The sequence below is a fragment of the Arachis ipaensis genome, chromosome B09, assembly GCF_000816755.2.
Source record: "Arachis ipaensis cultivar K30076 chromosome B09, Araip1.1, whole genome shotgun sequence".
In the NCBI taxonomy this organism is placed as follows: domain Eukaryota; kingdom Viridiplantae; phylum Streptophyta; class Magnoliopsida; order Fabales; family Fabaceae; genus Arachis; species Arachis ipaensis.
Window position 1 is genome coordinate 192,021 of NC_029793.2, and position 11,475 is coordinate 203,495.

Here is an 11,475-nt window from a genome sequence, read left to right on the forward strand (position 1 = left end):
ACACATAAAATATATAATTTGTATTTATATTTATTAAAATTTGTAAACAAATTAACATGATTTATATTCATATTTAGAATAATGACCATTTGTACCCATAAAAAATAAAAACGCTGACATATGTATCCACACTAAATCGAAACTAAACTTGTATACATTCAAGATGCCTTCTATGTGACAAAAGTCTCCTGTTTTTAGAGGTTTGGAGTGTCATGTAGGGTACTTTTGTCACACGGAGAGCATCTTGTGTGGGTACAAGTTTAGTTTTGATTTAGTGTGGATACATATGTCAGCATTTTCATCTTTTATGAATACAAATAGTCATTTATTCTTCATATTTATTAAAATTTACACACATAAATTAGTATAATTTATTTATTGAAAACAATTTAACATTTGTGTTAGTTAAATATTGACCAAAATTAATAAAAAATACCGGTATCTAAGACCTTTTGGCTACCCAATACTAACTAGGATGTAATGTTAATTGGGAATGAAATTGGTGCAAGGGTGAAGTTATTAAGGCATCACAGTCGAATAATCCTTCTTCCATCTCAATCATGCTGAGATGGTTTTCTTCTTTAATATGTATGTAAGTTAACGAAAATAAATATATTTGACGGATATTCCAAAGAAAAGGAGAGTAAAAAAAAAAACACAGTTGTATTTGACCTTATACGTATTTAGAATATAATCATATGAATATTCATATTAGTCTAGTGATTAGTTCACTGGTTCGATAAAATTCATTTTTCTTGGCCATCAACAAAAATAAATCGGAAAAAAATTACTTAGCATAAAATTACCAAATTTTAAAAATAAAAATATCTTATTTTTTAATTATGCGTAAAAAAAACACATCAAACTTAAATCTCTAAAATATTTTTTGAGAATATATATTTGATGTTAAGTAATTTTAATTGTGTTTTAAAATATTTTAAAGATGGAAACAATTTGATTAGCGAGTTTAAGTGTGAGGAGGGACCCGTTCTATAGACGGAGAAAACAAAACATGGGACGGTTGATTCAGTGTTCACCAAAGGCGTCGCTTTAGGTGCACTTGTCCCTAAAGCTTAACAGGATTACGAATGGACGTCACCCATTCAACTCTAACAGATAATGCACTCTTTCTTTCTTTTATTTTCTTCTCTCTCTCTCTCTCTCTCTCTCTCTCTGTAGTTTGAACTAAGCGAGAAATGGCTGTTGCTATGGCTGCTTGCAGTCTTGGGCTTCACTTGACTACTGCTGACAACAGCTTCAGCATCAGAGCTCTGGATAAAACCATTAGCATTGCTAAAACATGTTACATTCTTCACAAAACAAGGTATGAATCATGAACCTGCTAGCTTCATACACATTTAAAACTTGAACGATTATTATAATTTTGGCAGATGGTCATCTTCGGGAATTACAATCATCCGTCGAGCAACACCTCTAACCGATGTGATGAAGGAGGTATTTAATTAAATACAGTAGCATTTGCACGCGTGAAAGGCATGCACTAAACTAATAAATAGTAATAAACAGGATGGAAATCAAGGTGATGCGGATGCTACCGTTCCTACTCCCATTGTCATAATAGATCAAGATTCCGATCCAGATGCAACCGTCGTCGAGATTACCTTTGGTGATCGCCTTGGCGCTCTTCTTGACACTGTCAGTACTTATCAATACTAACACTACATTACGTATTTTATTCCTACACCATTTATAACGCTTCCATGTGCTGCCGCAGATGAATGCGCTCAAAAATTTAGGCCTCAATGTTGTTAAGGCAAACGTTTTTCTCGACTCCTCTGGCAAGCACAACAGGTTTTCCATTACCAAAGCGTAAGTATTATGAATGGCTTAAGTATTTTAACTAGCACTCTCTGTATTTAGCAATAATCAGTGGAGATGTATAACCATTTATGTAGCTTCCATGACCGTTGGCACAACAAATCTTGCTTGATTCTATTGCATCTGCACCTTTATTTGAAACGAAAATTATCTTAAGGCTAAGGCCTTTATTCTATGCAGTGATACCGGAAGAAAAGTAGAAGAGGCAGAGTTGTTGGAGGCAATCCGTTTGACAATCATAAATAACTTGATTCAGTATCACCCGGTATGCTTCTTTCTCAAAGTATAACTATTCTGGTTTGGTTAAACGACATCAATTCTTCTAATTAGATCAACACATGTATATGTATCAAGGAATCTAGTGCCCAATTAGCTCTGGGAGCAGCTTTTGGACTTGTGCCTCCAAAGGAGCAGGTAAATGATGAATTTTTCATTCTTTCCTAAGTAGCAAGTGCATGCATATATGTCTCTGAATTGAATTGAATTTGAAAAAATGATCAGGTAGATGTGGACATAGCGACCCATATAACAATATCTGACGATGGCCCTGCTAGAAGGTGATGGATGCTTAATCACTTGTTATTATATTCCAAACAGAAAGTTCTGATTACAGATTATAGTGTTGTCTTGCAGTTTGCTGTACGTGGAGACAGCTGATCGGCCCGGATTACTGGTGGATCTGGTTAAGATAATCACTGACATTAACATTGCTGTTGAATCCGGGGAGTTTGACACAGAGGTACTTTATAATTTATGTGCAAAGTAATTAAGCTCCGAATGACACACACATATATGATATATGTATGTAGGGGCTGTTGGCTAAAGCAAAGTTCCATGTCAGTTACAAGGATAAAGCCATCATCAAGCCTCTCCAGCAGGTCAGTACTTTTCTTGATTACTATATTCATTCATACAGATACACGCATTGTGATAAATGAAATACAGAAACTTTTTTATGTTTTTCATAATGGCAGGTTCTTGCTAACAGCTTGAGGTATTACTTGAGGCGACCTTCAACGGAGGAAGCCAGTTTCTGATTCAGCCAACGCCTATGCCTGCGCTAACGTTATGGATTGATCGGTGTAATGCGCGTATAGCCTATAATATCCAACTTCATTCCAATAGCATGGAGAAATTCAAGTGAAATATAGCATGTCTTGGCAATTTACAGGGCTGGACATGTATAATATGGAAGTATGGAACCAAATTTAAAGCCTGATCCATGCTCCTTGCTAATTACTATGCTATTGCTATCACACCTCAGTTGCCAAATGCCAACTCCTGTTATTAGTTCTTAGTACTGTATAAGTCCCATTCCATTATTGATGATATTTGCTTTAATATCTCATTTATTGCATCTACTACAAAATCAACATTAAAAGCTTCATTTCTTTTATGAAAAAAAGTAAACAAATTAATCTGTCGGTAATGTTAGAGACAAATTGAGTTGATCCAGTGATTAACATTATAAGCAACACGTTAATTATCTTAAGTTGATGCAGATTGCAGACATGCTAACAACTCAAATTTCGAATTAGTGGACGCTAGCCAGATGCCAATTTCAAGTTGCAAAATGACTCAAAACTTAGAGCATATATGCCTTTGATTCTCCTTTTTGAATTTCCCTTTGAGGTCATATTCGATTTGCGCTATTTGCTCTATTGACATATGACAATGGCAAAACAAAAACTATTCTCGTAACACATGTTTGGTTAATCGTCTTCTGAAATCTGAATATCATTTTAGACTTTAGTGTGCAAATCGCGGGAGGTTTTCTTTTGTTGGAATTAAAAAACCATTGTGGTTGCTGGGAGCCGCTCATTCTTGTTTAGTGAACTGTAGATTTTTACGAGGAGGTTCTTCTTTGTTGGTTCGTGATACTGCAAATTTAGGTTGGATGTAATGTACACTGTCAAAACAGGTTATTAAAATAGAAAAAAGCTGTCTACCATGTTCTTATGGAAGGCATCTCACAACATCATCCATGTAAATAGTAACCTTGTTAAAAGAAAAATTATTAAAACTCGGGAAGAAAAATCGGTAGAGCATGAAATGCAACACTTTCTGAACTACGATAATATCATTTGGATTGACCTTGTTTGGGATAAAAGTCTGATGGAAAGGGCCATCATTTCCTCTAAGAAAGGTCTTAATCTTTTGACTGATTATATTTTATTATTTTATTATTTTAAACCAATTAATTACTAAAACATGAACCAATTCGATAGATTAATCAATTTTTTGACTGATTTTTTTTTAATATTTTAACCGAATAGTTATCAATTGATTTTTTTGTTTGAATCTGACTATCTATGCTCAATTTTTAACTAATCTAATTTAACCAGCCGATTCATGATTTATATCATAATCCAAAATGGCATAATAATTATTAAAGGTAGAATACACTCATACAGTGACAAGGGAAATGTTCTGGAAAAGGATATTATTTTAATGGAAGGGAAAATTTCTGTATATTAATTTGATATGTAATTTAGATATTTAATTAATTATATTCTAACTCCTGGTGACTGTACTAGGATGCTATATTCTTTCTGTGGGTCCAATGCTTGAACTTTTGGTGTTACGTGGCAACATGGCCTTTTCTGCTTTCTTTTCCATTACATGACCACTGATTCTGAATTGGTTCATTCCTCCGCTTTGCACCACACACACATCTTTCTACTTTCTACTTTCTACTTTCTACGGTCCACACCGCCTTGCTTCTTCTCGCCATTTCAGTGTATTACTTTCCAGTTGACAGTTGCTGCATTTCTTTCTGCTTTTGCAACCAAAAGAAAGAGACAAAAGACTCAGTTTCAATGGTTCCAAATGAAAGTTTATATAAAATCATGTTATTTTAGGTTTGTTTCATTGGTTAAAAAAGTCATAGTATAAATATATACAGAATCATAATTAGGAACTTAATCAATATAGAATAACATGGATGTTGGTTAGGATAACATGTATATAAGTCTAAAAATAATAATAAAAAAATAAAAAAAAAATGTATACAAGTAGGTATTTAACATTATTACGGATAAATTTTATGAACATCAAACTTATCAATAAAAATTGAACACATTTTTACTTCCAAAAAGGAGTTGTTTAGATATATTAAAGAAAGATTGAAGAATATTGGGCAAAGTTGAAATATTTTTGTGGAATTAAAAAAATAAATAAAATAAAAACAGGGGAAAACAAGACAATATATAGGGGGAAGGGAGTGCAAATTAAAGCACAAAAGACGACAGGTTTATAATGACATAGGATTACGAATAGAAGAGAAGAGAGAGTAAAAGACATATCGGCGGTGAGCTCAGTTCTGATTTCTGAAGGAAAGGAAGGAGAAAAAAGTTGGTATATTGAGCGGTGTTGATATTCTGACCACTTAGGCAGCCACATAATTAGGCATTGGTTAATGTTAATTTGAATCTGGAATTGGGTGGTTTCAGGTTGAGAGGATCAGTGTTAGTAAGAGAACATGGTTGGCAGGGGTGGTTCGGGGACTGGCTCTGGGCGTGGCTCTGGCTCTGGCTCTGGGTCTGTGCAGCCACAATTCATTGCGAGCACTGGCTCCAATACGAATACGCCACTCATTGACAACTCAGATGTTGATCAAGTTGTTGTGCCTGATGTCAGTTTCCCTCTTCTCCATTTATCTCCCTCTCCTTTACTTGCACACGCCATTACTAAATTATGTTTCTTTTCTTGCATTTGTAGACCAGAAGCTGGAAAAATCTATTTTCTTACATGGGTCCTGGCTTTCTTGTTTCCATTGCATACATAGACCCGGGAAACTGTAAGATCATTATTCATCATTTTCTCTAGTACAGTAACAAATTGCAGACGTAATTAATATGATTATCCATTTCTCCAAACAACTCGCAGTTGAGACAGATCTTCAGTCGGGGGCTCAACATAAATACGAGGTGTGTATTCTTGTAATGCCAAACCAATAATGCTAAGCTCAATAGTTCCTTCATTTCCTTTTCACATTTGTTTTATCAGCTACTTTGGATCATATTGGTGGCATCCTGCGCTGCTCTATTAATTCAATCCATGGCAGCCAATCTTGGGGTCGTTACTGGTACTTAAATCAATTTCATTTTATAGATACTTTTCAAGTACGCAAGCAACTAGCAATTCTTCTGTTTTTTGTTCACTCTCTACTGCTTGCAGGAAAGCACTTAGCAGAGCATTGTAGAAATGAATATCCTTGGGCTACCAACTTTATTCTTTGGTTTATTGCTGAAATTGCCATAGTCGCCTGTGACATTCCTGAAGGTATTCAGATTCATCTATCAATTTTCTTTTATCTCATTTATTTGTATAATTACCATGTTTTATAGGATACAACAAAGTCCATGACTTTAAAGCATGCACAACCACCAACATAAAAGATAGATCCATGATTGGCAACCATATATTTCCATGTTTTGAAATCTTGATCTCTCACTCTACATGTGCAGTAATTGGGACAGCCTTTGCATTGAACATGCTTTTCAGCATACCTGTTTGGATTGGTGTTCTTCTGACAGGACTCAGTACATTGATCCTCTTAGCTTTGCAGCAATATGGGGTAGTTTTCTGTGTTCCATTCTTATCTGCTATTATACGACAGGGAATTTTTTGTATCCTGAACAAATTTATGGTCGTCATTGCATGTTATATTAGGTACTATCTATCTATATAACAACAATATGAGCCCGTTTCTGTGTTGTTATTGAAACAGGTTAGAAAACTTGAATTCTTGATTGCATTTCTAGTATTTACAATTGCTGCATGCTTTTTTGCTGAGCTTGGATATGCAAAACCTGTTGCTAAAGAAGTTCTGAAGGGTCTTTTTGTGCCAGAACTAAAAGGAAGCGGTGCTACTGGTCTTGCGATTTCACTCCTAGGGGCTATGGTTATGCCGTGCGTTCTCCCTGTATTCTACAGCCATTTGATTTTTATTTCCTTTTGAAATGTATTCTCAAGCTTTGTTTCTTTGTGAATTCGCCTCAGTCACAATCTCTTCCTGCACTCAGCTCTGGTACTTTCTAGGAAAATACCCCGATCAGTTCGGGGAATCAAAGTAAATATCTATTTTAGAATCTCAGTTTTTTCAGATAAATGATCGTGAATGCACAACTCTGCTGTCTGAATACAATTATCTGATTATGAAATATTCTGTTAAAGCAACATCTTATGTCTTATTTAACATTTATATTTTGACAGGAGGCCTGTAGATTTTACTTGATAGAAAGTGCCTTTGCTCTTATGGTGGCCTTCCTCATAAACGTTTCTGTTATCTCTGTGAGCGGTGCTGTTTGCAATTCTTCAAATTTGAATGCAGAAGATCAGATGAGCTGTCAGGATTTGGATCTGAACAAAGCCTCCTTTCTACTTAGAGTGCGTCAAACCTGTCTATGTTTGTGTTACCTTTTGTCTACTGTTTTGTTTACTAGCATATGCTACAACAATTTGTTAATCTTTAAAGTTGGTAAGGTTGCTCATAATACTATAAATGACAATTACTGACATTACCACAATTCAGAATGTGTTGGGCAAATGGAGTTCAAAGCTGTTTGGAGTAGCTTTACTTGCATCAGGCCAAAGTTCTACTATAACAGGAACATATGCAGGGCAGTATGTCATGCAGGTAAGACTGCTTTTATTATGGTTCTCCTAATGGTCTTTTGTATTAACAAATATTTTAGCTTTCCTGAGATTCACTTACATGATGACAAGCACTTAGAGGAATTAGTTATCTTGGGTTGTTTCCAATTTCAGGGATTTCTTGATTTGCGACTGGAGCCATGGGTTCGGAATATGCTAACTCGTTGTTTAGCCATAGTTCCTAGTTTGATTGTTGCGGTCATTGGTGGCTCTGCTGGGGCTGGCAAGCTCATAATAATTGCATCAGTAAGATGTGTTCCTTCCTTGTGGTATATATTTATTGGTCTCTCTCTGCTATAGCTGGTGCTGACGTCCCTCTTTGTCTACATTCTGATCAGATGATCTTATCATTTGAGCTTCCTTTTGCTTTAATTCCACTCCTCAAGTTCACAAGCAGCAAAACCAAGATGGGAGAGCATGTCAACTCTATCATGGTAAAAAGTTTGAATTCCATGTGACTGCATATCTCTAAACATGAAAGATGCTCTTCCATTGGCCACAAGTTTTCTGATGTAAGTTTTGCTTTTGATTCTTTTTCAATTGCAGATTTCAGCCGTTACTTGGATAATTGGTTCCCTAATTATGGCCATTAATATATATTATCTATTGACTGGCTTTGTGAAGCTGCTTCTCCACAGTCATGTTCAAGTTGTGGCCAAGGTGTTTTTGGGCATACTAGGGTTTTCAGGCATGGCTGTATATTTGGCTGGAATAGTATATCTGGTACTTCGCAAAAATAACAAGGCTACAAGCCTTTTGACACTAACAGCACCGGAAATCCGGCAAACAGCAAATGAACAAGGCAATGCCTCTATCCATTCTCTCTCAAGAGAAGATATAGTAAGCATGCAATTGCCTCAAAGAACTAGTCCTGTTGATCTTGACTGACTCCACAATTACATGGGTTTAATTTGGTTTGAGGGGGTATATATGCATAAGGATTCCAATTCCAATTTGGAAAATAAATATGCAAAAAGATAAAGATCTCTATAGTGTTTAGGTTTCTGTATGAGGTCACTTGGTTGGAATTGCTAAGCTTGAAGCTGCTGATTTTCATGTGGAAATTCCAAACTTTGTTCCCTTTGCTGCCTTTGTTGACCAATGAAATTATGTTAAAAAATCAGCGAGCATCTCATATTGCATCATGATTAGCCTGTACAGTCAGGGTTATCTTATTTTTAACTCTTTCTTTGGACTTTTAAATTATATTTAACAGGGCTAAAAATCTTCTCCCATATCTTGGGGCACTGATACGATGTCACTGCTGATTTTTCACAATGATGAAAGGCGTGGTTATTATATAAGAGAAAGTAACGGATACTATACTATTATTCATTATAAAACCATTCATTAGGTTCAGAGAATGCAACACCTGATGCATTTCATGTTTTTTACAACATCCAAATAAGGCCTTCTGATATTGTATTAGAATATATATTCCACGGAAAACGAGATTTCTAAAAGCTGCATCTTCTCGTCCTTAATTAATTTTGTTTTAGAAAAAATTAAATTCCATCGAAAGATGGTAGCTGGTACTAGTAGCTGATTTATTTTTTAACTTGAACAGAATCTTGTTCCTTATTGGGAATAGGAAGGTGGCCCTTCTCCTGTAGGCTCTTAACCGTTTCATATAGACACTGACTCACTGGAGTGAATTCTAATCCCAAATCCTTCAGCTTTTGGTTAGAGAAGGTGTAGGGCTTTGCTCTTGGATTCTTTTCGTCGGAACACCTGCACGTGCAGAATATAAAGTTAGTTCGGAGTCTCTGAAAGTGAAAGGCATTCTCAAAGTCAGCACAAATTTGTTTGGACGAAAATCTTCCTTCTACTTTAAACACGTGACGCGTGACTGACTAAACATAAAATTTGAGCGTTTGGTAAGGATCCAGCATGGCCTTTTATTAATGGAACACGGTAGGTATGGGGACTGGGTGCGCCAACATGAACCAATTATTAGGAATCTGACGGGGACATCGGGGTTGGTGAGAAATCGACCATTGAAAAGTTCTAAGGCTTAGGGTATGGATAATTACTCTTGAGTCTATCCTTTTTTGGTAGAAAATAGGGATCGGGTTAACAAGTCAAAGTTGGTATACCTACTGCTGGCAGCAGCTTTCGCGTAGGGTAACATTTTTTAATTCAAAATTCGAAATCAAGAGATTTTAACCTTTCACTGACTATGTTTTTGTATGGACTAACACTAATATCATTCCCGGCGTGATATTATACATTAAAGGCACCAATGACTAAAATAGTGTAATTTTTGTAAGTGAAGTATTTCTAGTTAGAATACACTGAAACATGGGAGCTGAGGTGGTATTGGCAAGACGCAAGGCTGACGTGCCTAAACATTTATATATATGAAGGTCTATGTCATTGTCCAACAACTCTGATGGGCCTGTGAGGTGGTGGTTGCCACAACATGACAACAACTCGGGAATATGCAAAGAGAGAATAAATTAGTACTTACTTGGTGGGAACAGGGTAGTCGGGGAAATGCTTGGCAAGAATTTGAACGAGGTCGCCGCGGTGGAGGGAACTTTCGAGGCAGAGGTATCGACCGGAAGCAGAAGGGGTCTCGTAGACAAGTATGTGAGCTAATGCGACATCCCTGACATGGACATAGGCCTGCGTGGCATTGGCATAAGTTTTGGCGGAGCCAGTGAGGTACTTGAGGATGTGAATTGTGCTGGCATTTATAGTTGGCTGCAGCAACGGTCCAAGAACCAACACTGGGTTCACCACAACCAAGTCCACCCCTTTCTCCTTTGCCTCTTCCCATGCTGCTTTTTCTGCCACTGCCTTTCCATAGCAATACCAGTTCTGCCCCAATTCAACATCAAACCCCACTTTACTACTTTATTATTATCATCATTAAAAAAGACCAACAAAACAACCTTACCTTGGTGTTCTTGCAATACTCTAGATCACTCCAACACGATTCATCCACCACCTCGTCCATGCTCCTCGCTGGGTCCATATACACTGCGCCAATTGATGAAGTGAAGACCACGCGTCTCACTTTAGCTTCCGCAGCTGCTATAATCACATTCTTGGCTCCATTTACCGCCGGCTCCACCATTTCCTCCTGCCATTCATCAACATAATTAATTTAAATATAAAGCACGCCCAGTTGTCGACTTGTTGAAATGAATTATTAATTTAAATAAAGAAAGAAAAGAAGAAGGTACTGACGGGGTTGTCAGTGACGGGAGAAGCAGTGTGAAAGACACCATGGCAACCGTGAATGACGACCCTAACAGAGTCAAGGTCAAGGAGATCGACCTTGTGAAGAGTGAGCCTCTCCGCCGCTCCTTCCAACTGCATCAAGTGTCCATTCTTCGGATCATCTGCCAGTCAAGGAACCATTAATATTTCTCGTAATTAAGACGGTGAAATAAACATATAATTGAGGATGCATGCCTGGGTTACGCAGGGTTCCTTTGACAGAGTAACCTCTTTCAAGGAGGAGTTTGACCATCCAAGAGGCGATGAAACCTCCGGCGCCGGTTACACATATGGTTTGCCCAACACCACCGGCAGGCATCTTCTTCGTTGCTTTAATTTTATTCCTTAGCTTGTGGGAGAGACAGAGAGAGATGATGATATGATGCTGATGTCCAACAACACCTAATGCCCACTATGGATAGTTGGATACTGCTTTTATAGAAAAATAATTCCCTCCCATCGCACTCACAACTCTCAACACCGCATTCACCTACCACCCTCAAATTATTTTTTTTTTCTTTAAATAACTCTTTCTTATTACGAGTACTTTTTTATTATTTAAAAAATGATAAAACATATATATTTTAAAAACAAAAACAAGATTACATAATCAATAATTTTTTTTATTTTTTATTAATATTTATTAATTTCAAATTTTAAATTTTAATAATATAAAAATAAAATATTAATAAAAAATATTAAAAACTTAATATTTTTTTTTTATTATTGAAATAGAGTTAAAAAATTCAA

The 11,475-nt window shown here is 36.4% G+C and overlaps 3 protein-coding genes across 4 annotated transcripts; 2 read left to right on the forward strand and 1 right to left on the reverse strand.

Moving 5' to 3' along the window:
* On the forward strand, nucleotides 1,079-3,226 carry LOC107617649 (ACT domain-containing protein ACR11). The gene is made up of 10 exons (XM_016319464.2): nucleotides 1,079-1,324; nucleotides 1,392-1,455; nucleotides 1,528-1,656; nucleotides 1,736-1,830; nucleotides 2,020-2,104; nucleotides 2,194-2,253; nucleotides 2,341-2,396; nucleotides 2,473-2,578; nucleotides 2,649-2,717; nucleotides 2,814-3,226. The coding sequence occupies exons 1-10, from the start codon at nucleotides 1,197-1,199 to the stop codon at nucleotides 2,874-2,876; spliced, it is 855 nt and encodes a 284-aa protein (XP_016174950.1). The 5' UTR covers nucleotides 1,079-1,196; the 3' UTR covers nucleotides 2,877-3,226.
* LOC107617647 (metal transporter Nramp6) lies at nucleotides 5,044-8,627 on the forward strand. Of its 2 annotated transcripts, XM_016319462.2 has the most exons (14): nucleotides 5,044-5,192; nucleotides 5,292-5,473; nucleotides 5,560-5,638; nucleotides 5,728-5,768; nucleotides 5,848-5,926; nucleotides 6,019-6,123; nucleotides 6,309-6,418; nucleotides 6,572-6,753; nucleotides 6,844-6,913; nucleotides 7,057-7,230; nucleotides 7,376-7,480; nucleotides 7,612-7,743; nucleotides 7,836-7,931; nucleotides 8,044-8,627. In XM_016319462.2, exons 2-14 carry the CDS (start codon nucleotides 5,321-5,323, stop codon nucleotides 8,383-8,385), a joined length of 1,668 nt encoding a protein of 555 aa, XP_016174948.1. In that variant the 5' UTR covers nucleotides 5,044-5,192; nucleotides 5,292-5,320; the 3' UTR covers nucleotides 8,386-8,627. The 2 variants fall into 2 exon arrangements, with proteins under 2 accessions (XP_016174948.1, XP_016174947.1); XM_016319461.2 differs by having other exon boundaries at nucleotides 5,083-5,473.
* On the reverse strand, nucleotides 8,791-11,155 carry LOC107617648 (cinnamoyl-CoA reductase 1). Its single transcript, XM_016319463.2, has 5 exons — nucleotides 10,921-11,155; nucleotides 10,693-10,847; nucleotides 10,400-10,585; nucleotides 9,968-10,320; nucleotides 8,791-9,228 (listed from the first exon to the last, which is right to left on the reverse strand). The coding sequence occupies exons 1-5, from the start codon at nucleotides 11,042-11,044 to the stop codon at nucleotides 9,045-9,047; spliced, it is 1,002 nt and encodes a 333-aa protein (XP_016174949.1). The 5' UTR covers nucleotides 11,045-11,155; the 3' UTR covers nucleotides 8,791-9,044.